The sequence below is a fragment of the Sciurus vulgaris genome, assembly GCF_902686455.1.
Source record: "Sciurus vulgaris genome assembly, chromosome: 9".
NCBI classification, from domain to species: domain Eukaryota; kingdom Metazoa; phylum Chordata; class Mammalia; order Rodentia; family Sciuridae; genus Sciurus; species Sciurus vulgaris.
This window is the reverse complement of record NC_136469.1, coordinates 140317836-140345266: the sequence shown is the minus strand read 5'-3', so window position 1 is coordinate 140345266 and position 27431 is coordinate 140317836. Positions and strand designations below refer to the sequence as shown.

Below are 27431 nucleotides of genomic sequence, written 5' to 3'. Positions count from 1 at the left end.
ATCTATAGGACGGCAGTTTAGCCAAGGTCAGAATCTGTCCTCACACTGTCTGCCTCCCTTCTGGAACACCTGCTAAGATGCAGCTACCAGGCCTCGACCCTGACCTAAGGAGTCAGCGTTCGTGAACACCCACGTGGCTAGGAGCCTTCTGGAAGACCGTGGAAGCGAAGACCATGGAATTGGCAGGTCATTCCTAAGGTCCCTTCTAGCTCATTCTTTTTCTGATGACCTGTCCAGCCTCTGGGCCTCTGCCCGCTAATTTCATAATGAAAGGCAGCTCTTGGCCTTGGCAGGTTTTATAGGTTCCTCGTCCCAGGCTATTTGCAGAGAGTCACAGAGCAATAGCATTAAAATTCTGTAGTCACTTGCTCCACAGTCAGGACACTGAGACTGGAGAGGGAAGGGCAAGTGTCACGTGCTGGCCAGTGAAGAGCTGAGAACACAGCTGGCCCCTGGCTGGGATGGGGAGTGCGTGGGGGTGCGAGCACCCACATGCTCCTGAGTCGCCCACGCTGCGTGCGCAGCACAGTTACAACCCGACCCACCGCCAGCTGATTTTCTGGGCATGCATGTGTTTACCCAAATCCAAGTGTTTTCACCTCATCTCAATGTTTCTTTATTTAGGGGAAGATTTTAGGGCAGGTGGCAAAGGGAGAAAGAGAGGACTTAGGAAGTGTAAAGAGCTCTGGTCTTAGTTTCTCCCTACAGTTTCATTTCACAAGCTCAAACTGCTGTCCCAGCAAGCAGGTTTCTTCAGCTTGGCCAGCCCAGTCCAGGCGAGTCAGGCCCTCTGAGCTGATGGCAAGTCTCCCTGGCATGGAGGCAGCACCCACAGTGTGTCCTGGGGGAAGTGGGTAGCTCTTCGGGTCTTTAGCTCGAGCTACCGGAAGAATCGCTTTGCCGCGTGATGAGAGCAGGGGAGGAGAGGGTGGGGACAGGACAGGGGGCTTGAGGTGTCAGTGGAACAGCAGGATGGTGCTGGTGGCAGTAGGGTGCATGATTCTGGAGTTCTGGGGAGAGGCCCAGGAGAGGCCCAAGTGGAGGTCACGGGCAAATAGCACTCAGGTCCTCCGTCATGGAGAGCAGGGAGCGGGCAGGGGCAGAGAGGAGGCTCTCAAGGTGGCCCTGTGGAGGTGGGAAGGAGGGTGGTCCTCTAGGGTGGCTCCCGGCTGAGGAGTCAGGTCCTGCTCGGGGGCGTCCAGGTTGGGGATGGAAAACTTGTCACTGGATTTAGCCAGGGAGAGGTGGTCGTCAGTGGCCTGAGGAGGCGTTTGCATGGACTAGTGGGGAACGAACAGGGCTTATGCGTCAACCTAGGATGCCCAACACTCCAACTAAGATGTGTTCCACAAACACCGATCCGCGATTATTTAGTGAGCACTTGCTGAGTGCCAGGAACTGCTCTGGGCACCAGCAACAGCAGCGAACAGGAGACAAAAGCCCAGAGCTTGCATCCCGGAGCAGGATGCAAACACACCGTGGGTCCCAGTGCTAAGCCCAGTGAGACAGCAGGAGGCACTGAGGGGCAGGGAGCTGCGGTTTGGGACAGGTGCCGTCCACAGACAGACGCCAGGAAGGGGGTGGTGTGGGAGCTTGAGCAGAGCTCCTCTCTGTTTGCTTCTGTGTTCCGTGGGGAGCAAGGTGGAGAGGAAGGGGCAGGGCGGGAGGCCGAGTGGGTGGGAGGAGAGTCACGCGGAAGAGCGGTGATCCGGGTCGGAGGAGGGCTGCGAGGACGAGGGCTCCCGCCTGCCTTCCAGGAGCCAGCCCCACACAGCTCGCCCTGCCAGGCAGAGGGCAGAGCCAGAGGTTGCTGGTGAATGTGAGAGGCTGGCGGAAGCCACGCGTGCTGGCTGTGGAAGGAGCCTGGCTGAGGATCCACAGGGGGACAGGGCCAGAAGGAAGGGCGGCCGGGGTCAGGACGGCGGAGGAGCCCCAGGCAGTGGGGGATGGAAACAAGCCCCAGGTCCATCCCAGCACGGCCTGTGCAAGGCGCCGAGTCCTCACCAGGCTGCGCTGCTCCTCGTGCAGGGCAGGGACGCTGGCCAGCCCCGTGCTGGCCTTGTGGACTGCTGTGCTGTGGATGGCTGGGAACCCGGGAAGGGAGCCTGCCACTGGCTTCGCTGTGGACGCCTGCCCTGCGACTGTCTTCCTGCGCCTCCCCAGGCGCTCTCGCCGGCACATGTCTGGGTGAGAGCCGCTGACCGAGGACTCGGCGCTCCAGGCCCTCCAGCCGCAGACCATCCGTCTGGAGCAGGGGCGGCGCCTCCACCTCGTGATCCCACAGTGACAGTGCAGTGACAACGCAGTGACAGCACAGGCTGCCATCCTCTGGGAGGGCGAGGAGGAAGTGCGTGTTCAGGAAGCTGGGCCAAGGGCCAGAGGCTGGGCAGCACCTCCAAGCAGGTGAGCAGATCCCCTGAGCCTGGTGGGATATTTACCTCATGCTGAAGAAGAAAACCAGGGAGGATCCAGAGGCTGTGTGGCCGCGGGGAGTAGGCTGTTCATTGCTCTGGGGTTCCCGCGCCCTATGGCAGAAAGACCGGGCTTGGTACTCCTCCCTGTTGCCAGGTCTGCACTAACAGTTATTTTTAATTTTTTGTCAGTGCCAAGGATCAAACCCAGGGCCTTGTACAATGATATTTATTTTTATACCACTATGATCTTCATATTATTAAAAATGCTGGAGAAAACAAATAATACATAGAAAACGAGTTTTGTTTATTCAAATTAAATTATGTTTCATATACAAATAGAATCTGTAAATAAAAATACAAGATGCTAAAAATTTCAATCTTGTAAAAATGCAAAAATAACGTTTGTATTATCATACATAGATCTTTCCTTTGACACGAAGTGTGCAGTAGCTGACAAGAAGCATGTGCTCTCTCACCGGCTGAAGGGACGAGATGGACTCTCCTGCCCTGGGCTCTGGGAGCCCCACTCCCAGGCCCGCCTCCATGGGGGGTCAGCAGGCCACCTGCCACTGTCAGGAGGGGAACCATCTGAATATTCTCAGGTGGGAGGCAGGGGCTAGGTGCAGGAGGATGGGAGGACCGTGACCTCGAGGCCAGGTGGCCACACTGAGAAAACCTCCCGGGGCAAGAGGTGCTGACCTGGGGTCACTGGTCCAACTCACTTTCATTCTGCAGTGTCTTCATTGCCAGTCCCCAGAGAGTCATGCTGGAGAAGAACTGTCCCTCTGAGTTCCTGTAAGCTGTGGAAGACGCACGACCGCCCAGGGGATCAGCGCAGTGATTGTCCAAAGCAGCCAGAGAGGAGCGGACCATGGCCGTGCCCTCGGCCTGCAGGGGCTCGCTGCTGGGCGGGCTGCCCATGTCTGGGTAGGCGTAGGCCTGGGGCTGGGCCTGTGGCCCCTGGGGCTTGGTCAGCTTAGCCGCATCCGAGCTCAGTTTCTCCTGGTCACTGGCACCCTGAGGGGGGATCATGGAGCGTAACTTACAATAGGAGCCGGTAGGGTGGCTCTCAAATTCTGTGGTGGCGTCTTCCTCTGGGGGGACAGGGAGCTTGACCGACACGGGCATCAGTGTGACTGACACGTCCTGGGAGAAGGAGTCGGGGCCCTGAGACTTCTCCAGGTCCGAGGTCTCCATGGCGCGACTGAGCTCCTCCAGCACGCCCGGGCTCTGGGCGTCCGCCCGGCAGTGCATCTTCTTGTGCCGCCGCAGCACGGCCGAGCGCGTGAAGCACTTGCTGCAGACCTCACACGTGTAGGGCTTCTCCCCAGTGTGCGTGCGGACGTGCCTGCGCAGGTCGCCCGAGCCCCCAAAGCACTTCCCTGCAGAGAGGAGATGGGTTTGAAGTGGATTCTGGAAGGATCTCCTTTACCCCCAGATACCGACTGACCATGTTTAAGGAGAGCTGGTGGCCTGATGGCACCTGTCACTTTGGGGCAGTACTTCTGCTGCAGTCCCCACTACCAGCGTGTGGGTTCTGAGTCTCAGCAAGAGTCCTCCAGAGACTCACTGACCCCTGCACAGAGGGCCACCTGCAGGCCAGCGTGCCCCACATGGGTGCCCCTCGTCAGTGTCCCTGATGTTCCTAAGTCCAATACGACAATCTGTAACCTAGAAACACCTTTCCTGAAGGTATTTATGTACTCAGCTTCTAACAAGATATCTAAGAAGATATGACTTCTCTGGCCTACTTCCTTGATAAAGGAAAGAGATGGAGTTGCATAATCAAAACAGGCAAGAAGCTGTCAACCAATACCAAGGTCACATCCACAGCACCCCTGCACCCGTGTGTGTGGAGACCCTGCTTCCTCACTCACCCTTCTCCTCCCACGCCTGCTGTCCACCCTAGTCACACAACAGGTGAGGTACTAAGGAAAAGCACCGTGAGAATCCACAAAGCACCCTGACGGAACCATCCACACCTTAAACGCTGGGCACTTTTCCACGGAAAATCCAATCAGCACACCATGGTAACTGCCTGTTTCCATTGCTGCCATCTGCCCTGCACTGGGCTCTCCATGGGACACAGTGAAAGCACTTTCTGCCCTGCCCCGATGCCATGCATGTGCACTCGGGTCCGGGCGCTCGTGATCAGAGGCCTCAGCGCTGTAGCTTACTGCTGTGCTGCATGCCCATGCTGCCCGTGCCCGTGTTTACCTATGTGTGGATACTACAACTTGGGCACATCGCTGGGCACAGAATCTTCACAACTCTCAACAGCAGAAAGAATGGAGGAGTCTTTATGCCTCATGCACATAGAGGAGCCTGCTCCACCTGTGTCCCTGCTGTGAGGAAGCATGACAGATGGCACCTCTCTCCTGCAAGGCCAGGCAAGTGGCAGTTGCACTGGCGGCAGAGAGGAGGGTTGGCACTGCACTGAGGGCATGTTCTGCACCAAACATGCGTGTAGCCACTGACCAATGGAAGTCAAGTTGAGCTGCCATGAGTCCACCTATAAGAGTTGCCTGGAGGCTGGGAGACACCAAGGAACAGCTTCCCAGGCACCAGCTGTAGCAAAGCCCACGGCGAGGGAAAGCACGTCGGCATCTGACAGCAGTCAGGTGTGGCGGGAGCAGGAAGCCTGTCTTCAGGACCAAGCAGTGACCCCAAGAGAGAACAGTTCTCAACGGGCAGAGCTCAGAATGTGAGCCACCGTCAGAGGCTGTCTACATGCCTGGGAAGTGAAACACACATCCACACATAAACCTGTCCCTCGATGTCCACAGCACACGTACTATATCTATATGGAAGAGTCAAAGAAGGTGGTGACCAGGACCCTGGGTGTAACCACTACAGAACTGTCTGGAACAGGCAATCCATGGAGACAGAAGGAGACAGAAGCAGACAGCAGCAGACAGCTGGCTGCTGGTGGCTGGGGTGGGAACGGGAGCGAGTGCTAATGGGTGTGAGGATTTTCCTTTTGGGGTCTTGAAAAGGTCCTAAACTGAGAGTATGGTGGGCTGCACAACTGGGGGAACCCATGAAGACCCCGACTATTCACTTTAAACAGGCGAATTCTATGGCATGGGAACACCATCTCGAGGCCCCTGTCTTGTAAGAACATCCATGTTCCTTTTATGTCTCTTCTGTTCTGTTCCCCAGAGTTGACCTGGTGAGTCAGAAACAGTCCTAGCTGGGGAGGGAAGATAAAATTTCACTTTGAACCAAGTCCACAGTTGTGATAATTATTTAGAAGTGAGATTTTAAATTAGTGATCTGAGACCGATCTATGATTTAAAAGTGATGGAACTTTACTTTCTAAGAGGGCTTCAAGCGGCACGGAGCTGCCTAGGTTTGTGTACAATTAGAACGGGGAGCTGAAAACACAGCTGCCTTCTGGCTGCATCCCCGAAGTCCTGCCCTAGTTAAGATGCCAGCGCAATTAGAACAAGACACTCTCAACAGCACCTTGCTCCAGAATCCCACAGCCGGACTCTGAGCATTGTCCCCATTTGTTCTAAAGCGATTGTCAAGAAGACCAATGTTGCTCGTCTATTCGCCCATGGGTCAGTCTGCACGGTCAGATGCCTGTCCTGGACACACATCTCTCCTGGGGGCTGAGCACCACGCACTCACAGGCTCCCCAGCCCCAGTCTCTATATCCTCATCTGGGCAGCAACGTGCCCACACTGAGCCTGCCAGCTTTCATGCTCCGCTATGCTGATGTCACCAAGCCACAGACATGCCCTCTGCTATATAAACCATGACCCACAAAGGCCACCCTTCTGCCCCCAACACGTGCTCCCAGGGCTCCAGCAAGACACCCTGGTCTCCAGCACCCCCAGAGCTCACGCCTTCCCACCTAGACACAGGCCTTCAGAGCCTGGGACTCATGACCATCTTTTCATCCCGAGCACTGGCAATGGTTCCTGGCACCTCACAGGCACACTGTGAGCACATCCTGAACACTGGAATGAGAGACCACGTGAGGTGGCAAAGAAGTGTGTCACTGTCATCTCGCCTGGGAAGAAGCAAGTGACTACCAGCTCAGGTGGAGCAGGACATGCCCTCCACCCCACGGGCAGCCGGCTGCCCTCTGTGGGGCAAGGCAGGGGCTCACCGCAGGCAGAGCAGCTGTAGGGTCGCTCCCCCGTATGCCGGACCCTGTGCTTCACCAGCTTCCTCTGCATGTTGAAGGACTTCCCGCACTGGTCACAGGTGAAGACTTGGTCGGCCGTGTGCGTCTTTTTGTGCTCCTTCAAGTTACTAAAGTTGCTGAACCCTAGGGAGACCACAATAGGCGGTAAGCTGAAGGACAGGACGGCTTGGAGCAGATCTTCAAGGTAAAGGAGGGCACTCTGCTGTACCTCGGCCACAGGTGTCGCACAGGTGTGGCTTTTCTCCCGAGTGAATGATAATGTGACGCTGGACATCACCGGAGGCTGCAAACCTGCAAAGCAATTTGAGGCTTCCATGATGAGCCTGGCGGCACTCCTGAGGACCCTGGTAACCGAGCTGCTGAGGGAGAAGACAATGCGTCCCGCTCTGACTCAGGGTGGCAGCAGAAGTTGCTGGCTTCCCTGAAATGTGCATTCATACTCTCTTTCCTGGTCTCTTTCTTAAGGAAAGCAAAAATAATGCCACGTCTTGTTTTTGCCCCTTCTCTGCCTGGTTCCACCTCACTCCCTTCCTCTGCTTTCCAGCACAGGAGCAGACGCTGCAGGCCTCTGCCTCACTTCCTCAGGGCCGTAAAGGAGGAGAAGGGCCCTGGCTGGGAGCACAGTGAGGCCCTCTGTGTGGATCCTAGTCCTGCAGAGCCTGGGCCAGTGCAGCTCTGGCTCTCCCCACTCAGGTGAGGTCAGAACCAAGAGGCAGCGCGCAAGGAAGGCTTCTGAGAAGCCTCAGCCTCTCGCACCTGCAGACCATGAGGGAACGAGCTCTCCTGGAGTCACATGGAGACTCACACATGCATCCGACAGCAGAGGAAGAAAGGCTCTGAATGGAAACAACTGGTCTCTGCTGAGCAGGGGCTGTGTGCAGGTGACGGGCCAGATACCTCATAACTGTCCCCTTGCACTGTCTCACACCCATTTTCAGCCCACTGTTGAGCCAGGAAGACTGAGTCCACACATGGTCAGCACCCTGATCCAGGAAGTCTGTGCTCCTCCCTTCCCGGCATATCTGATAGGAGTACCCTGCATTCTGGGGAAGGGGCTACACACAGAGGTGATGACTCTACATGGAACTCAGAAACTGCTGACTAGAAACACTGGGAGAAGATGACATTCAGGAGCCAAGGGCGACAATCCATGGCTGTGGCAGCTGCAGCAGAAAGTGGGGCATGGCTGCTCGGCAGCTTTCATTCTGACCCATTTTCTACCAACAACGGAGACGATGTACCTGATCCTGAATTAGGAGGTGCTCCTGCCTCTGCTGTTCCCACAGCAGGTGCCACCACAGAATTAGGGGCTCTGCCTTCCACCAGCCCTCCAGTCTCTGACCCTGACACTTCAGTAGGAACTTGTCAGAGACAGAATCTGTGCTGCTGAATTTTATGCTGCCACTATGGCACTGAGCACACAGTAGGCATTTCACAAATCTACCCAGGCTTGTGCCTAGTAGTCCTGGCTGACACCTGTGATTTTAGCCCGACAGCTGGGAGGCAGAGTAGGAGATCCCTGAAACAACCAAGTGAGGGAAGGAGGCTGTGGCCTGCGTCTGGGGACGGGCCCCTCCTCTTCACCACACTGTGCAGAGAAAACTGCTACCCACCTCATTCCACCTGCATCAGATACTCTACAGCCAGCTCAGCTCTCACTTCCCAGAGCAAAAGCTACCTGCCCACTGAGGCCTAGCATCACCCTCCTGCCACCTGCCCTGAAGTTCAGTCACTCAGGTAGCAAGTCTCGCGTCACTACTAGACATGCCCTCCTTGGGGACATTAGTCTATGTTCATGACATTCTGCATGAATGAAAGTTTTACTACAAAATGATGTTTCATGTAAGTCCCATTTCCCTCCTAAGACTCCTGCCCCAGATTTTCTTTCTTTTAAATTTTGTGTCACATGAAAAGTCAGAGGATGTGAACGTCCCTAGGCTCCACAGTGGGGAAGTGAAGGCTCACCCACCACAACACTGAACGAAGGTACCCAGCATGTCCCCTGAACCCTCCATGCAAGCAGGACAAGCCCAGGACAAACCTCTTTCCACAGATCTCGCAGATGTAGGGTTTTTCACCAGAGTGCCTGCGTAAGTGAGTCTGCAAGTTGCCTGCCTGCAAAGAGAGGAAAACAAAAAACACTAATAATGGAAGGTTTCTTTTTTTTAAAGTTCTATAAATTCAAAAGGAAAACTGACAGATTCAGCCAGGTTCAACCCAACTTCCAGTGAGGACTAGAGAGGTACTTATATGAAGCCATGTGCAAGGAGGTCAGGACAGCCGGGTGCTTCCGCGGTGCAGCCACTGGCAGCACACAGGAGCCCTGGCTATGGCCTTTGCCGCCTCTGTTAACTCACCCAGCACTTGGGAGGTGGCTCTGATGCCCAGTCAGTATTTTAAACAGACCTGATGCACTTTATTTGGACAGCTATGTGCAACATAACCTGGAAAAACAAGCACCACTTGTATATGCTTACCCAGTATTCACTGTTTCGTTCTTTAAAAAGGTGCCTTTGTGCATAAGGAAGAGACGGCATTTCTTTAAAGTATTTCTGGGCAGCACAGTTGCTTTTGCCTGACAGGCCTGTCATTTTGACCTTTGTACAAAAATGCAAATCAGGAGAAACTCAGCGGTACCATGGAGCCTTCTGAGTTCCTAATTTCTGAAACTAGCAAGGCTCTGCAAAGTTACACTGAAATGGAGATCACCAAATAGATTTCCAAGTACTAATCAATGGGAAGTCAATATCAAGTTACCTAAAGTACAGTGAAATTAAAATTGCAAACACTTTAGATCTTAAAGAAACTACTCGGAAATATTTCGAATTAGGCTTTGGAGACAGTGCCTTATACTGCCATAATTTAATAGTCTCAAGCTGTCGTTTTCCCCATTTAATTTTTTATAGTGCTCTGTTACCAAAAGACAACACACAAACTAGGATGCCCAGGGGCAATAATGTGTAGGCAAGATGTACTAGAGAGACAATGTGTGAGAATGAACAGCATCCAACCAAGAAACTGGCTTTTTAATTTTGCAAAGTATACTTTAAGTAAAATGCACAGATGGTTCATGGTTATAGGTCTTAAAATGAATGTCATGTCCACCTGTGAGTGCAAACACTAGTATAAAAAATTTGTGGGCTATATGACATGGAGGTTCATGATGTCTGTCACACCCTGGGAACCACCAAGTAAGACGCTTACATTTAAGACTAAGATAAATACAGCTTAAGCAATCCTTAGTAGGAAGAATGAAACAGGGGGTATCACAATACCAGAACTTTGACTATACTACAAAGCAATAGTAACAAAAATGGCATGGTATTGTTACCAAAATATGTAGATCAATGGTACAGAATAGAGGACACGGACACAAACCCAAATAAATATGATTTTCTCATACTAGACAAAGGTACCAAAAATATGCAATGGATAAAAGATAGCCTCTTCAACAAATGGTGCTGGGAAAACTGGAAAACCATATGCAACAGAATGAAACTAAACCCCTATCTCTCACCCTGCACAAAACTCAACTCAAAATGGATTAAGGACCTTGGAATCAAACAAGAGACCCTGCATCTTATAGAAGAAAAAGTAGGTCCAAATCTTCAACATGTCAGCGTAGGATCAGACTTCCTTAACGGGACTCCCATAGCACAAGAAATAAAAGCAAGAATCAATACCTGGGATAGATTCACACTAAAAAGCTTTCTCTCAGCAAAGGAAACTATCAGCAATGTGAAGATAGAACCTACAGAGTGGGAGAATATCTTTGCCACTCATACTTCAGACAGAGCACTAATTTCCAGAATATATAAAGAACTCAAAAAACTCTACACCAAGAATACAAATAACCCAATCGACAAATGGGCTAACGATATGAACAGACACTTCACAGAAGATCATCTACAAGCAATCAACAGATATATGAAAAAACGTTCAACATCTCCAGTAATAAGAGAAATGCAAATCAAAACTACCCTAAGATTCCATCTCACCCCAATTAGAATGGTGATTATCAAGAACACAAGCAACAATAGGTGTTACCGAGAATGTGGGGAAAAAGGTACACTACATTGCTGGTGGGTTTGCAAATTATTGCAGCCACTGTGGAAAGCAGTGTGGAGATTCCTCAGAAAGCTTGAGATGGAACCACCATTTGACCCAGCTATCCCACTCCTTGGCCTATATCCAAAGGACTTAAAATCAGCATACTGCAGAGATACAGCCACATCAATGTTCATAGGTGCTCAATTTACAATAGCCAGATTGTGGAGCCAACCTAGATGTCCTTCAGTTGATGAATGGATAAAGAAACTGTGGTATATATACCATGGAATATTACTCAGCCATAAAGAATAATAAAATTATGGCATTTGCAGGCAAATGGATGAAATTGGAGAATATCATGCTAAGTGAGATAAGCCAATCTCAAAAAACCAAAGGACGAATGATCTTGCTGATAAGTGGATGATGACACATAATGGGGGGGGGTGGGAGGGGGGCAAGAATGGAGGAAGGAGGGACTGTATAGAGGGAAAAGTGGGGTGGGAGGGGTGGGGGGAAGGAAAAAAATAACTGAATGAATCAAACATCATTACCCTATGTAAATGTATGATTACACAAATGGTACGCCTCTACTTCACGTACAAACAGAAACAACATGTATCCCATTTGTTTACAATAAAAATAAATTTTTAAAAAATACAGCTTAAGAGAACTTAGGTTTATTTTCAACAAATGAAGAGAAAGAATTTGGCAAAACTTTGGGAAACATCCAGTTTTTAACAGAATAACTACAAGAAGAGTAAAATCACAACAAATATCAACAGCAATACATATTTGTTGAAATGCACACATCACTGGTATCTGTTAATATCATTTCTATTTTCTAGATGGAAAACAGATTCAGATGAACAACGTAATTACTCTAGTTTCATGGTTGGGCTGCAAATAAACACTGGTCTGTGTGAGGCTAAACTCCTCACTTGTGGAGAAACCCTGAATAAGCCAGCACGTTCTGAGCAGTCAACACAACAGTCCACCTGGCACACAGGAAGCAGCCCACGGAGAGTGGGAGTGACACATCACTAGTGGCTTTAACATCAGTCCTGGAACAATCTGAACAGCAGCACTGCCACTCAATGGCCAGCAGGACCCTGCGGCTTCAAGTCGTTTTGTGAACTGTGTACCACAACTGAAAGCCTCCAAGTTAAGCTTCAGTAAGGCTTGACTTTCCCTTTTTAAAAAGACATCATTTATTTTCAGAGCAAATATGATCAAATGGTCTTCCTCTTAATTAGCACTTGGAAAAAACTTCCACATGCTTCTTTACCTACTTCTTACTGGAAACATACGATGAAGACGATTCTTTCTGCCAGATAAATCAGCACGTTTGGCCAAGTGCGGTGGTGCACATGGCTCAGGAGGCTGAGGCAGAAAGACTGCAAGTTCAAAGTCGGAAATTTAGTGAGGTCCTAGGCAACTTAGTGAGACCCTGTCTAAGCATAAAAAGGGCTGGGGATGTGGCTCAGTGGTTGAACACCCTTGGGTTCAATTCTGTGTACCAAAAGTAAGGAGCACATGTAAGTCTGATAAATATTATAGAAGTAGATTAAATAAAACTAATAGAACTATTCATTCTGTTTAGATGACTCTCTGAATATAATCAATACAGGTCATACAGCACACTTGGGCCTGCAAGGCCTGAGCTTTGTTTTATGCTTGGCAAGCTTCTGCCATACTATCACGTAGAGGACCTCCTGAGTGCACAGGCCACGTTAAAACCATCTCTGTTTGTGTTCATTAAAACCCTATGAGATGGTAACAATGCTAACAGCTTTCATTTATTAAGCCCTTACCATGAATGAAGCCCTTTGCTAAGTGGTTGCACAGAATATTTAACTCAGTTGCCACTGTTTTTTTTTTTTTTGAGATGGGTTTTATGTTGCCCAGGCCAGTCTTCAGATCCTGTATAAAGTCAAGAGATCCTCCCACTTCAGCCTCCCAAATGCTGGGATTACAAGTGCATCCACCATTCCTAGTTGTCATGGGTCTTAGAAAGCATATCATATTCTGTACAGAAGTCAACTGAGGAATCTGGGAGGTAAATTATTGGTTTCAGGTCATAAAATTTGGATTGAATTCTCTAATTCAGATTTATGTGCTGACTCCAAAGTTTATGCTGTTAAAACTATGATAAAAATATCACCAGTAAAGGAATTTCAATTTTTTTTAGGTAAATACCACTTTAAATAAAGATAAACTTAACAGAAAATCTGCATAGAAAAGAAACCCCTGAATTGAATGATTTTATAATGAACTCTTCTGACACCGTCTTGAACATCAGTGTTTAAACATGAACAACAGCTTCCATTCCCTTTCGTGAGTTCTCTCAAGGGCAGCTGAGTGATATAACCAAGTCAAGGAATCTCAACTTAGAGGTAAAAGGGATCTGAAACCTTAAAAGTCATCTAGTTCAGGAGTATCAAGACTTAGGATTTCATGAAGTAGTAAAATTAAAAAGATAAATTGCAGAAGTTCATTTTGATGTCCTCGTTTTTGACATTTTCTTCATGGAGTGGGGAAAAGATCACCCTGGTTAGTCCTGCACCCTGGGATCTCTGTGTCTGAGCAGACACCTAGAGGGTGTCGTGAGCATTGGGACCGAGGGAGTCACCCAGTTCAGACACGGATATGGGGAGACCACTGCCTCTCACCCGCTCCTGGCTCTCAGGACTCAACCTGCGAGACTGCCCAGCACTTTTCTTTCTGCCTCCCTGAGGGACAGAACAAATGCTCCTTTTCCAAAGGCGGCTGAGTGTGCCACATTTCCTGCTCCGTCACTGCCCTGAATGTACTCCACATGTCTGTGTGCACTGCACAGGAGACATGGCACCTCAGAAAAGTCACAGCCACACTCCAAAGCAACGTGGGGTCTGTTGTGCAAGACCCAGAGAGGTGCAGCATGCAGGTTACCTGTTGTGTGTGCACAATGAGACATGATACCAGCTTTCCCAAGCTGAAGGCCACGGAGTGTGCTGGCTCATTAATGAAGTTGCAGTTAACTTCTTAATAAAATCTAACTGTACTAAACACTAAATCCTCAGTTTACAGGGTAAGAAATTCTTGTGTTTTTAAAACTTTCCAATTCTCAGAAGGAAAGATCTTTGGGCGCTCACTGCTACTAAAACGCGCTGGCAAACGACATGGGGGAGGCCAATGCCCTGCAGCCACAGACCTGCATTCTCATTCACGAGCAGAGCTGAAGGACAGGTGTGGGCCTCATGTGCCCTACATCCCCAAGCAGACAGCACTGCTGCTCTCCCGCCCTGGAATGCCAGGGACTTCTGGCATTGCACACCTTGTCTCCAAGGGTGCTCTGCAGCCGTTGCCCTCGCCCTGCCCACACCACACCTCTCAGGAGAAGGACCACTCTCCTTTCCCCTCACTGTTCCCCTACACGTTCCAGCACAGCTCGTTCCGTGTGAGTGTCCCTGATGGTTCAAATGGTTACCTCTTCCTCTGAACGATAAGCTTCTTGAGGCCTTACTTTTGTCCTCTCTAGCCGCAGCGAAGCTCATGGACAGGCTTGCAATAAACGCTTGGCGAATGAAGTCTTTAAAACAATTCTTGTTCATAAAAATTTCATCATTTCGCCATAAAAAAAAAAACACTGCAACCTACATTTAAAGACTGTGGCTATAGATAATTCTATGTTCACAGAAACCTAACAAAATCTGGTGTGGTGATGCACACCTGCATTCCCAGCAACTCAACAGGCTCAGGCAGGAGGAATTGAAGTTCAAGGCTAGCCTCAGCAACTTAGTGAGGCCCTACCTCAAAATAAAAAACAAAAAGGGCTGGAGAATCAGCTCAGTGATAAAATGCCTCTGGATTCCATCTCTGGTACCAAAAATTAAAAATAAATAGAAACCTAACAAAAACACAGTCACTAACTCAGAAGAAAAGAGGAGGGTGTCAGTCCCAGACAGGACTGCCTTGCTATGATTTAAAAGGGCAAGCGAAGGCCAGGACCTGAAGCAGGTGTCAAACTTGTCTACCCAGCAAAATCACTGTATTCTAAATAACCACAGTACTTGAGCCCACCCAAACCAGGGCATCAGCGTCTCTGAGGGTAGGCACCAGGCGTCAGGGTCAGAAGAGAAGGAAGGCAAATGCAAGGAGGCCTGGATGCTGGCTTTGCTTTGTTTGGCTCCCAGAGGGAGCTGTGGAAGGCTTCTGAGCAGAATGTCAAAGCATGCTGCATTATCGCAATTTAAATGTAGAAAGGGCTTTCAAGTCTGTGTCCATGAAGTAGTAGTGTTCCCATTGTAAGAATAAGAAAATGAAAAAGAAAAAAAAACACACACACATACAAAAAAAGAAGAAAAACAACTAGGAAAGTTGTGATTGCTCATTAGCAACACCCTTGAATGCAGTTCTTGGGCTTGTCCACAACACCAAAGGCGTGGGAAGTGGGGGCAGGGAGGTCCCACAGGAAGAATGGGACCCAGAGCAGCGAGGGCTGGTGAGGGAGGCGGGCGACGGCAACAGGAAAGGAGAGAGTGACTCGCTACTGCCAGGCTCCACGCTAAGAACTTAGCCTAACTCCCTCCCTCCTGCACACTCCGCTGGGGTAAGCAACTTTATTTTCCTTATTTTACTGATAAGAAAATACACTTGCTCAATGTCACACAGCAGTGAGACTTGACAGAGGCAGGCTTCAAATCCAGAACACTGGGCTCTAGAGACCAAGCTCGGACCCTTGGGCCCAGTAAGCAGGAGGAAGTGAGGGTCGCCACTAGAACCCTGAAGGAGGGACGGGCACTCTGCTCATCTCAACTCTGCGCATCACAAGCTCACCACTTCCTGCAGGGGAGCACCTGAATGGATGATACACACACCGTCCAGCCAGAGGAACTCAACATCCAGGAGGACAGGGTCGTCACACACAGGAAGAATGCTGGACTTGTGATGTCACTGCAAGCAGGCAGTCAATGATAGGGAGTGGAGTGGAACTAGGTCGGCAGGTCTGGGTGTGTGGGTAAGGGGGTGCACACCCTCAGTGATGAAGGGGACACTAAAAGGCTGACTGTGTGGGACAAGGCGGCACTCTGCTTCCACACTCTGCAGGCCTCCCTTCCCAGCCCTTACACACCAAGGGTCTCCCCCTCCCAATGGGAACAGCCCACGCTTATTTTCCTAGCTGAGCAGCAGCTATACGCATCTGCCCTCAGGCCCCAGGAGCAGCTGCCATCTGGTTTCCCTCTGGAAGCCCAGTACTCCGCACCTGGTCATGAAGAGAAAAGAGGAGCCCAAAAGTCAGGTATTTCTAGAACTTTTCAGTAAAACATTAAATCTCTAGGCTTGTGTCCAGTGCCTAGCACAGTACCTGCCCACGAGAAGGTACAATAAAATTTTCTGAATGAGAGAATTAACTACCTATCCAAATGATCTTAATGGAGGTCAGCTAAAAGAGAGCAGTAAAAGCAGGTAATAAAAATGATTTAGGCTGGGAACAGTGGTGCACACCTGTAACCCCAGCTACTTGGGAAGGTGAGGTGGGAGGACTCCAGGTTCAAGGTCAGCCTCTGCAATTTAGCAAGACCCTGTTTCGAAATAAAAACCCCAAAAGGGCTGGGGATATAGCTCAGTGATGAAGCATCCCTGGGTTTAATCCCCAGTGCCCCCCCAGCAACACACATGAGTGCGCAAGCGCACTCAAAGGTTTAATCTATTTTTTTCCCCCAGAGTATCTTAACATCTTAAGAATAAGAAGACTGTTAGTGGAACATCATCTGTAGGCTCCACAGAAGCCACACTCTGTGTGGTGTACAGGAACTTCATTCACCAAAGAAAAGGCATGGTCTAGGATGGGACCCATCCTTGGTAGGGAAAAGGAAAAGGCACGGTGAGAAGTTGCACACAGAACAAAATGTGCCCCCACTCCCACCTGTGAATGAGAAGTTCGTGTTCTTGAAAACTATCTCCTGATTTATTCTGAAATCTTCAAGTCACATATTATCAGAGGCTTCACTCCAAGTACAAGAGGGTGTCTTATTCATAACAAAAATAAAGACTGCATTTCAGGTTTCCAATTATCAATAGTAAATAAGAGTATTCCCACCTGAGAGAAATGTTTCCCACATATGTTACATTCAAAAGGTTTCTCACCTAAAACAAAGCAAAACAAAACACAACAATTTGTAAAACCAGTACTAGCATTTGAACGACGATTATTTAAAATGTTTAAATGATCCCATCCTTTTTCACATGGAACAGGACACTCTCCCCCAGAGCGGCATCTCTGGTCCTCACACTTAGCTCTCACAGAGATGACGTGCAGTGAAGTCTCTACGTCTTTTCCTCTAAATCATCAAAAGGCCTTCGTAGAAACCTGTGGTGAAGCTGAATGTATCTATTTGCACAGCAGGCTCCTCTCCTGCTGGAGAGCAGAGGGAGTTCTGCTCAACAGCGGTAACCTGCTCCCTGTTCTTCAGCCTGACTCCACTTCACCACTGGCTCCTAAGACGACAGGCAGCCCACGTGCGCCTCCTGAGGTGTGAACACGGGATCCCCAAACAGGGCGGGACCTCCTGAAACACAATGGGACACAGAGATGGCCCCTCTCTGCTGCCTCCCAGCCTTGGTGGACATGCTCACAGGAGAAAGAGAGGCTTCATGCAGGAGAGGTGCTCCTCTGTGGTCTTTAGTCACCTCTCATTTAGTAGTTCTAAGTAATCCCACTGGGACAGAACAGGCTGTGGAGAATGGATGCTGCTACATGAAACCACAGCTCTGTGCACACAGCCTGCACACTTGGACCTGCAGAAGGTGTCCATCAAGTTGCCACCTGGGTCCCCACAACCTAAAGAGCAGACTGAGCCAAGAGCCCTCCCTTTCCCCATTCCACTCAAATCACATGGCTGCATTAAAACCCTCTTCAAGAAATAACGACACTGTGCTCCCTCCTGACCACAGTGCTGGGGCGCTGCTATGTTTTTGGGCAGCCTCACTTCTGTCTTTCCCTGAAAATGCCTAATGGCTTCCTGGGCCCTAAATGATTATAATCCATTAAGTCTGTATTTTGGGAGTCCAAGAAAGAGTTATGTATTAAATTACCGGGATAATAGGCAAGTTAAAATTCCCATAAAAGATATATTGAAAAAAGGGAGGTCACTGGTCACCAAGATGCTAAGTGGCCAAGGTTAATGACCCCACTCCAGTGGGTGGCAGACTTTTTGGCCTCAGCATCCCTGCACTGTTAAAACCCAGGTCCAAGACATTCTGTGCACGTGGGCTGTGTCTATCAGCGTGTGCTTCATTAGAAATGAAGGGAATGAAGTCCATGATGTACAAGTGCACTTCGCTGGCCACCAGGATGGGACATTGTCACACCGCGCAGCCACTGGTAGGCTCCTCCGCAGGCTCGCGAGAGAAGATGAAAAGGCAAGCAACACCCTGTGCTATTCTGAAAATAGTTTGGGGATTGCAGGTCCCTGAAAGGGTTCCCACTTTGTTGTCCTTCTCAACAGATGTTCTCTCAGACAAGTAATTTAGTTTCCTTTAAAGCCAAATAGCTAAGTTCTCAAAAAATCACAGTGATCATTAGGTTGCAGGATACTTAAGCAAAAGCCATGGCAAAATTGAGTCTGTGATGCCCACACATGGAGTCATTTTGAACTAAGAGTAATAATAATAATAGCACTTTATATTCAAATACACTAATTTATAAATGGCTTTCACAATTACTGAAGTCTCCCAAATATTCGTGAGGTGGTGATCTCCTAAGCAAACTGGGAATCCCAAGTGATAAGGGAACACTATGTCAAAAAATGCAATGACACAAACACTGTGTGGTTATTTTGGAAGCTTCCTGTGCATGCTGTGTCTCATGACTCTAATTGTACATTAATTTGTAATGTTATTAAAGTCATCATGTCTAATTATAGGAAGGAAAGTTATATGTAGGTATTACATAATGTGATATGTATATGGTATACTATATGTGTGATTTATAATAATATACAGTATAACACCTTTAAAAGTTTGAGAAAGGGGAGACGGTATGAATTGATAAAACCTTGAAAATTCAATGTTAAAAATGAAGAAATTTTCTTTGGAAAATATCAAATCGTTAAGACTGATTCTCATTAAAACTGTTACCTCCTGTCTCCAAAATCTTAATTCTTCAAATCAGATATTCAAATTACTTCTGAGAGACTTTTTAGAATTATTCAAACTACGTTATTTTTGTTTCAATTAATCTACATTATGCTTTGTAAAAATAAAGTTGATCTAATTCTAAAGAAACAACTAAATATAGCATGATTATTTTGAGATTAATTAGGAATTTTGAGTGCATTAAAATAACTGACTATACTTCTTTAGAAATGGACAGTTTGTCACATAACACTATAACTAAATAAAAAGTATGCTATTTTTAAAAAATGGCTCTATAAAACCATTTGCAGAACTTTAAGAGGCATTACCAAAAATGAAAAGTAAAGGCTGGGGTCGTGGTTCAGTGGCAGAGCACTTGCCTAGCACGTGCAAGGCACTGGTTTGATTCTCAGCATCACATATAAATAAATAAAATAACTAATATATATTGCTAACTAATATATATATACACACACACAAAAAAAAAAAAAAAAAAAAAAAGAAAAGTAAAGTAAAGTGTAGCTAATGTCTCTTGAGTTTTAAGAATATCAATGACCTTGTCAAGAAAAGAGCAAAACTTCTTACACAAACAAGGCAGGGTGTCAATGCACGTTACTTCCGTCCCCGTGCCTGTGGGTACGGGTCAGTGTACCTGTATGAGACCGTTTGTGCAGCTCCAAATTGCTTGGGTGTTTAAAAGGTTTCCCGCACAATTCACAAGCGTACTGTCTCTGTGAATGAAGACTCTGGGACTGGTCTTCCAGTGGGGCAGGGGCTTCGGATAGCTCCACTGCACCAATGCAATTAAAATTCTCGGAACTGAGTTCTTCGCTTTCTTTTTCTTCAGTACTTCGGCTGCCAGCTTCCTCTACCGTATTTTCACTGGCAGATTCTGTCCTCTTTGTTAAACCATAATCCAACTTGGGTTTAGATGCCTGCTCTGCTGATTTCTGGGACTTTAGGAAATTGAGTTTCTTCAGGTGAATAGCCTTTTTGAGCCTCATCTGTTTGGTAGGTTGTTGGCAGGGGCCATCTGACTCAGGGTCTGGGGTGGAGTCAGTGGGTGGCTGGGCCAGGAAGGCTGAAGGCAAGTGCTCGGAGGACTCCAGGAGACACTCAGAATGACTGACAGCACAAGACTGGCTTTCCACCACAGTGAGCTCTGCAGAGGAAGTGAAGGCAAAAGGCTGCTCTGTCCCTCGCTCATGGTTGGCACAAGCGGCTTGCTTACAGCACTGCTTACTGTAGAAGTCTCTGAGTTTATAATAGTAGCTTGGCTGTTTGCAAGGGAGCTCTGTGCAGCTGCTGCCTAAAGCACTGGGGGGTTGTTTGGCCATTTCACCTGTGGAATGATGTAGACTGACTGACGGAGCATGAGGATGCGGTTCATCCAGAACTTTCGCATGCTGGGCCCCTGCGGAACACTCTTGTAGCAAGTGAGGAGGGTAGTTTTCATTCATAACACAGGTGGCATCCGGGGCCAGAGTGCTTTGCAGGGAGAATGCACTGTCACAAGGCATGCCAGGGGGCTGTTCAGAGGCTGATTTTAAAAACGTGTGGCACAGATCCAGAACATTCTGAACTTGCAAACACTGTGCTGTGTCCAGCATTACTTGTATATTGTCTGGGTTCAAATCTAGGTGAGAAGTGTACATGAAGTCCAGGATCTGCCCTATGCCGCTGATATTTTTGATATCCAAGTGAAAAACATCATTCTTCTGGCTTGAAGAATTCTGAAAGAGGCTCCTGATTAAAAATAAAATAAAATAAAATAAAAGATATCCATTTACGATGAGAACTACTCTTACAATCTGCTTTTTTGTATAACATTCATATTTAATATTAAAAAATACTATCCTCCTGTGAATGTCAAGACTTTTATCCTAAAAATGTCTCAATCCTCTATACCAGTTTGACAAACCAACCAATTAAGCAATGCAGACAAATTAAATTACTGTGTTGGGTATTCAATCTTCAAAAATATGTCTCAAAAGTAAATTTCTGAAATATATTTGCAAATTAAAAAACAACCACACATAGCAATATGGCTGGTGAATTAGAAATAAAGATCTGAAAATCATTCTGAACATGATCACTTAACGTAGATAAGAATGCTCTGAATATCTTTTCAAAATGCAATTATCCATATATTACATTCGAATAGAGAAAACTAAAGAATTCATACTTTTGAATATTACATGTTTAGTTTGACAAATTATATATTTCAGACTATAAAACATACACGAATATCTTCACGTCTAAGTGCCTTAAAAATTTCTAAAAATAAAAAGCTATATTAAAACAACCCTTAGTACACATTCACTTTGTAATCAGTAAATGACCAAATTACATAAGTTTTTCAGCAACCCAATGGTCCATAAGCCAACAGTAAGAAACACTGCACAAGTTAATGAATTTTAAAAAAGGACACTATAAAACCCAGGCTTTTTTTCTGGGTACAAGCCAAGTTCACAGTGAAGAAACTGGTACTGTGTGCAACAATATCAGACGAGTTAGTAAACTGTCCTGTACCTTGTTGAAGACATTTTGTCAATACAAAACGTTAAGTTTCCCTAAAACATGCTTCAGTTCTGAATTACTTCAGCTCAAAACAGCCACACAACAGAGAGACCTAACTCTTCTTTTTCCCCTCCTGGGAAGACAGAAGAAGCAGGTGATGGCAAAGCAAAAGGGTCTGGGGGCATTTTGCATATGAACAAAACCTGCTGCCCAGCTTCATGAGCTAGTTCATTAGGATATGTAGTGTGTGGACTGTAATAGACTTCATTCATGATTCAGGCTTTTATAAGGGAAAGAGCAAATCATTTTCCATATATTGCTTACTAGAGCAGTAAAATGGTACGTATTCTGCTAACAACCAAAAAAACTTAGAAAAAAGAAATTATTGTGTTTAAAGAGAGATAAACCTGCTTACCAGAAAACTAAATTATGTAAAATACATAACTTTAATAATGTTAAATACACTGAAACTACTATTTGGTGTTATTCAGTATTAATGAATAAACCTTTCATATAAGTAAAAATGATTACAGGGAAAAATAAGTTGAGTTCAAAACAAAGATTTTCTTAGAACATTCAAATAAGAAATTAAAAAAATGAAAAAAGGAAAATGAAAACAGCACACAGAATGTTTTTCCACTGATTTTTTTTTTTTTTCCTTATAGCACTAGGGATTGAACGTCAGGGTCTCCTGTATGCTAGGCAAGCACTTTACCACTGAGCTATGTCCCCAGCCCTTTTAAAATTTTATTTTCACACAGGGTCTTGCTAAGTTGCCCAGGCTGGCCTCCAATTGGTGATCCTCCTGCCTCAGCCTCCCAAGAAGCTGGGATTACAGTCATGTACCACCTCACCTGGCCCCAACTCTGATTTCTTATCACAGAAAAATTCTTACCAGGAATTCAATTCCTCAATCATTTTATCCTGAAAGGAAGATATATGCAGAAGACTGAAATTAATTGGAAGTATAAAATGAAAGACAAAGTGCCGACTGACTTTCAATCATCTCAGATACACTTTTTAGTTAAGAGCAGTTTTTCCTTTGGGTGACTCGGAACACAAAAGCAGCAATCACATTAAGTTGAACTAAAAATTAAAATAAAAACCCCTCACAAACCCCCATGTGGCATAAGAAGATAAGGACAGTCAAACCCAAGAAGGCAGAAAAATGTGATCAAAACACTTCCACGCTAGAAGGGCCATCCCCACAGTTGGAAGACAGCATGATACGCACCTGAAATACTGGCTGAAGGCGGCCAGAACGTTCTTGTGTGCTTTGAAGCAGACCCCTCTCACCACCAGCATGCAGTCGCAAAGCAGGCCCTGAATGCGCTGCTCATGCAGTTGTTGCAGGAGATGGCAGCTGTGGACAGCAACAGCGTCCATGCTAAACCATGAGACCTGGAGCAGAGAGGAGACTCAACACCACACGGGCACGAGGCGGCCCCCGCCACTCACTCATCTGCACTTCCCTGTTGCAAGCTCCTTCAGCTGCAGTCCGAACACACCCCGTCCAGCTGTGATTTGGCATGATCTAGAACAGTGCTGCTCAGATGGAAATGTTCTCTATTGGGCACTCAACACAGTAGCCTTTGGCAACGTGAGACAACTGTTCCCTTGAAACATCACTGAGGAACTGAAACGTCATCTTACAAGTTTGTATTTTAATGGCCACTGTATTTGATAGTGTAAATCTGGACTATGATTTTATGTGTACCTCTCTTGGTTTACTTAGGAATATGTTAAATTAAAAAATAAAACAATACACCTATATCCATAAAAGGTTTTAAGAAGTCAACGAGTTAAGATCTAACCCGTATCTGTCAAACCCCTAACAAGGGTCAGTGAATTGGAAGCTGGGGAAAATCAGGAGCCTGTCTGGGGAAATGAGGTGCAAGTCAAAATAAAGAACACTGCCAGACAACAAGAAGCACAAGGTGGCGTGTTGGATCTCTTGGGCCTTTGTGCCTCTCTGATGAGACGTGAGGAGTAAGGGAAGGAGCCATGCAGGTATCTAGGGTATCTAGGTATCTAGACAGACTAGTAAGCAGCAGGTCTCTGAGGCAGGAGCTCGCTGGGCCTGGAGAGTGTGACTGAGTGATAAAGATGGCATCCTAGAGGGGACAGGCGTCTGGCCAGGCTGAGCCTCACAGGCCCTGTTAAGACCTCCGACTGACTCCCAATGAGACAGTGCTATAGTCTGGATCTGGAACGTCCTGCAGAGGCTTGCGTGTTCCAGCTGGTGGTAGAAACAGGAGGCAAGGTCTCCACGGGAGAAGTAGGTCACTGAGAGGGTCCCCTTGAACAGTATGCTTTGTCCCTGGCCTTGCTCTCGCTCTTGCTCTGCTTCCTGCCACTCTGTTCTGACACACCCGCCCCACCATGGTGTTCTGCCTCACCACAGGCCCAGAAACAACGGAACCAAACGACCTGGGCCTAAAACCTCTGACACTGTGAGCCAAAATAAACCTTTCCTACTTTAAGTTGATTTTCTCAGATATTTTGTCACAACAACAAAAGGCTGACCAACAGATAGGAAACCATTATGTGTATACAGAAAATTTAATCATATGGCAACTGTAGTGACTACTGTGTGATAGGCTATGGGTTAATAGCAAAGAAAAAAACACACTGGGTCCCTACCCTCATGAAGCTGAAATTCTAGTGAGGACAACAAAGTAAGTGCACAGTACGCACCTAAAGAGTGACAGCTAGACAATGGGACATACTGCTCACTCCCAGGCCCAGGCCGTATGAGCTGACAGCTTTTACTTCCCATTTTTTGGAACACTGGCTCTGGGAAGCCTCAGTCAGCTGTGGGATGTCCATCTGGATAGAACACCTGGAGAGAGAGAGGGGCTCCAGGGTAGCCTGTCCTGCAGCTAAACACCAGTGTCCTAGATGAAACCATATGGAACTGAAGAACTACTCAGCTGACATCTGCCTGAATTCCTGAAACATCAAATTATGAGATAAAATAGTTCTTAAAGTCACTAGCAAAAGCTTTCCTTGACCAAATCAGATGCCTCTTCACTTTACTGCCTATCCCTGATTGTTCAGGTAATCCCACAGACAAGCACTACATGAAGTCTCTGCCCAATTCAGGACGAAGTGTCACACAGGGTTTTCGTCCATGTTTACTGCAAACTTGGTGTGACAGTCAGCTTTCTGCTACTATAGAAAGTACCTGAGATAATCAACTTACGAAGAGAAAAGGTTCACTTTGGCTCAGTTTTAGAGGTTTCAATTCATGATGGGTTGGCCCCATTGCTTTGGGCTTACAGCAGCACAACCTGGCAAGAACCCATGATGGAGTACAACTTCTCACCTCATGACCATAGTGTAGAGGAAGAAGGTTGGGCCCCCCATTTTCTTCAAGGGCATACCCCTAATGACCTGGAGGCCTCCCATAAGGCCCCTCTCTCCTGTTCTCACCACTGCCCAACAGCATTAGTCTAGGTAACAAGTATTCAACATGTGGGCCTTTGGGGAACAAATAAGACACAAAGCATAGCAACGACCAAGTCTTCTGTGGCAAAAGCAGGGACAACGTATCTGTGTTACAGATCAGTGTACCTCTGGTACCCAGCAGTGTCTTGTACCTAGCAGTGCTCACCATGTAGCTTTCAGATGGATGGAGACTCTAGGCCTCAGTTGCTTCAGTTGTAAAAATGGAGGGGTCCCTCCTTGGACTAGATGACTCTAAGGTTTTTTCTTTTTAAAAGCTACAGATCTATACCAGGAATATAAAGGTAGAAAATTGCCTTTGTCAGAATGACATCAACTATGGAAATAAGGGAAAAAAGAAAAATGGAAGAAAAAGTTTGGGTGGGATATGAATGAAAAAGTGCTTCTAAGGGAACAAGAATGGAACTTTAACCTGCAGAGAAAGCTCCTGCAGCAAAGTCCTTGTTTGCAGGGGGTTGGGGGGCGGGTGTGCAATTCTACCAGTTGGTCTAATACAAATGGAAGAGTTTGTCAAAGTTTTTCAGTGGAGCCATTAATAGATTTGGACCCTTCTCCAAGGGTCCAAAGTTTAATGTCCAAAGCTTAATACCAAGCTTTCCTCAGAAGATTCTATGTGGTATTTTCACTGATATATTTGTATATGCATGTTATATAATTTGGTCAATTTCATTCTCCATTATTTCCCCTTTCCTGCCCCTCCTCCCTCCCCCTGGTTCCTTTCTTCTACTCTACTGGTTTCCCTTCTATTTCATGAGATCGCCCCTCTTTCTCTATCTACCTTTCATTTATGAAAGAAGACATATGACCTTTGAGTTTGGCTTATTTTACTTTATACAAATCTCTCAAGTCACATTCATTTTCCTGTAAATGACATATTTCATTCTTCTTTATGGCTCAATAAAACTCCATTATGTATACATAGCACTTTCAAATGGCTTATTTCTAATCCCTCACCCCACCCCAGTGACAAAAGCCCTGGTTTCAAGCAAACAAGCCTTCAGTCTTGTCTTGGCTGTAGGTTGACTCTGTCATACTTGGAAGATCAATTCAGTTAAACAGATATTGTATGCCTAGTATGTACAGGATATGCCTGTGAGGATGGAGTGCCGGCAAATTGAACAGGGTCTGTTTCCTGGCCTCCACAGGCTTGGCTCTCAGTTTTCCATCATTTACTTAATTTTACCCACTGTCTGCCAGGTGCTGAGGGTACAGTGGTGAGCAACTCTGACAGGCTCCACACCTTCCTGCAGCATCAGTCTAGTGGGGAAAACAAGTACAGCACTGGTAAGCATGATTAAATGGGGAAGAAAACGAGTTAGGGGAGGCCCAAGGAAAGCTTTCTGAAGGAAGAGGCATCAGTGCTGAACTTGAGGCTTAAGTTTGTCAGACCAAGAATGAAGAGGGGTTATCCTCTTTGAATTTTCAGGGTCAAATGCAAAAGAAAATGCAGGACAGCACAAGAATGACACACTTATATGTGCCCTGTGCAAAACCACCACCAAAAAACCCAAAACACCTGGAGGACCCTGCTTTTCAATCTCCTGGCCGTTCTGTCATTTCTGATGGCAAATATTCGCCTCCTTGTCCTGCTGGCCAATTCCTTGTTATGGGCTCAATTGTGTTCCTAGTGTCGCAAAATGTGACTGTGTGGAGATCAGGCCTTGAAGAGGTAAGGAAGTTAAAACCCAGGCCACGAGGGTGGGCCCTACTCCAGTCTGAGTGATGTCCTTACAGAAGAGGATATTTGGACAGACATAAGAGATGCAGGAGCACAGAAGAGAGACCATGTGAGCACAAGCACAAAGACCGCTGCCTGCAAGCCAAGGAGACAGGCTTCGGGAACAGGCAAACCTGCCACCCCTGGATCTTGGTCTTCTGGCTTCTAGAACTGTGAGAAAATGAATGCAGTCTCAGCCACTTGGTATTGTTACGGCAGTCCGCGTCTGCTCTTCCAGGACCAACCCCGCTCACTTCCGAGAAGCCTTCCTATCACCCACACACCGCCCGGGGGTTAATGTTTTCCATAACACTTTGCTGATACCTCATTCAACTTTCATCCCCCTATTTAGGCAACAAATACTTAGTGGCCACCGCCATATGCAGACCCTACCGTAAGGGTGGAGAACAGCTAACCTTTATTGAGCAACTACTAAATGGCAGAGACTGGGCTCCCAACTCGGTAGTCCTATGGGACGATGCAGGACTGCGACCATACCCGTTTTACAGATGCAAAACGGCGAGGCCGAGGCAGGCGGTGACTTCCGTGGTCTGAGGCACCTCCCCAACCTCGGCGTGGACGGGACGGGAAGTGAGGGCGGCACCCGGGCGGGGCCGGCAGCCAGGACGGGGCGGGCTCGCAGGCCCGGGCCCGCTGGGTGCCGAAGCGGCCTGCGGTGCCGGGCACGGCGGGCGCGGAGCGGGCGTGTTCCAGCCGCGCCGGGCCGCCTGCCCGAGTCCACCCTCGCAGGCCCCGACGCCGAGGCGGCGCGCCCAGGCGCTCGGGGGCCCCGGCCTCCCGCCGGGCCGCTCCGCCTGCGCGGGCCCCAGTCGCCTTCGCGAGGCCGGCGGCACCTTACCCTCGGAGGCCGCTCCCCGCCCCGCGGCCGCCTCTTCACCTGCCACCCAGGCCCTCAGCGCCCCGGCCGGGCTGCAGGCGCCGCCGGACCTTCCCAATCACGCCCCCTCGCCGCCGGCCGCCCAGCTTC

The 27431-nt window shown here is 47.7% G+C and overlaps 1 protein-coding gene across 4 annotated transcripts; it reads right to left on the bottom strand.

Moving 5' to 3' along the window:
- Positions 1–2624: 2624 nt before the first annotated feature.
- ZBTB49 (zinc finger and BTB domain containing 49) lies at positions 2625–27429 on the bottom strand. Of its 4 annotated transcripts, none has more exons than XM_079153868.1 (8): positions 27303–27429; positions 22493–22659; positions 19391–20484; positions 16703–16749; positions 8615–8688; positions 6782–6864; positions 6535–6696; positions 2625–3796 (listed from the first exon to the last, which is right to left on the bottom strand). In XM_079153868.1, the coding sequence occupies exons 2-8, from the start codon at positions 22642–22644 to the stop codon at positions 3120–3122; spliced, it is 2289 nt and encodes a 762-aa protein (XP_079009994.1). In that variant the 5' UTR covers positions 22645–22659; positions 27303–27429; the 3' UTR covers positions 2625–3119. The 4 variants fall into 4 exon arrangements, with proteins under 4 accessions (XP_079009994.1, XP_079009996.1, XP_079009995.1 ...); XM_079153870.1 differs by lacking the exon at positions 27303–27429 and adding an exon at positions 26942–27068; XM_079153869.1 differs by lacking the exon at positions 27303–27429 and adding an exon at positions 26860–27037.
- Between the last annotated feature and the right edge of the window lie 2 nt (positions 27430–27431).

Coding starts and splice junctions, on each gene's coding strand:
- ZBTB49 (XM_079153868.1), bottom strand. CDS start 22,644: ATGGACGCTGTTGCTGTCCACAGCTGCCATCTCCTGCAACAACTGCAT. Junction 20,485..22,492: donor GCCTTCAGCCAGTATTTCAG/GTGCGTATCATG, acceptor ATTTTTAATCAG/GAGCCTCTTTCAGAATTCTT. Junction 3,797..6,534: donor CTACAGCTGCTCTGCCTGCG/GTGAGCCCCTGC, acceptor TCCTCTCTGCAG/GGAAGTGCTTTGGGGGCTCG.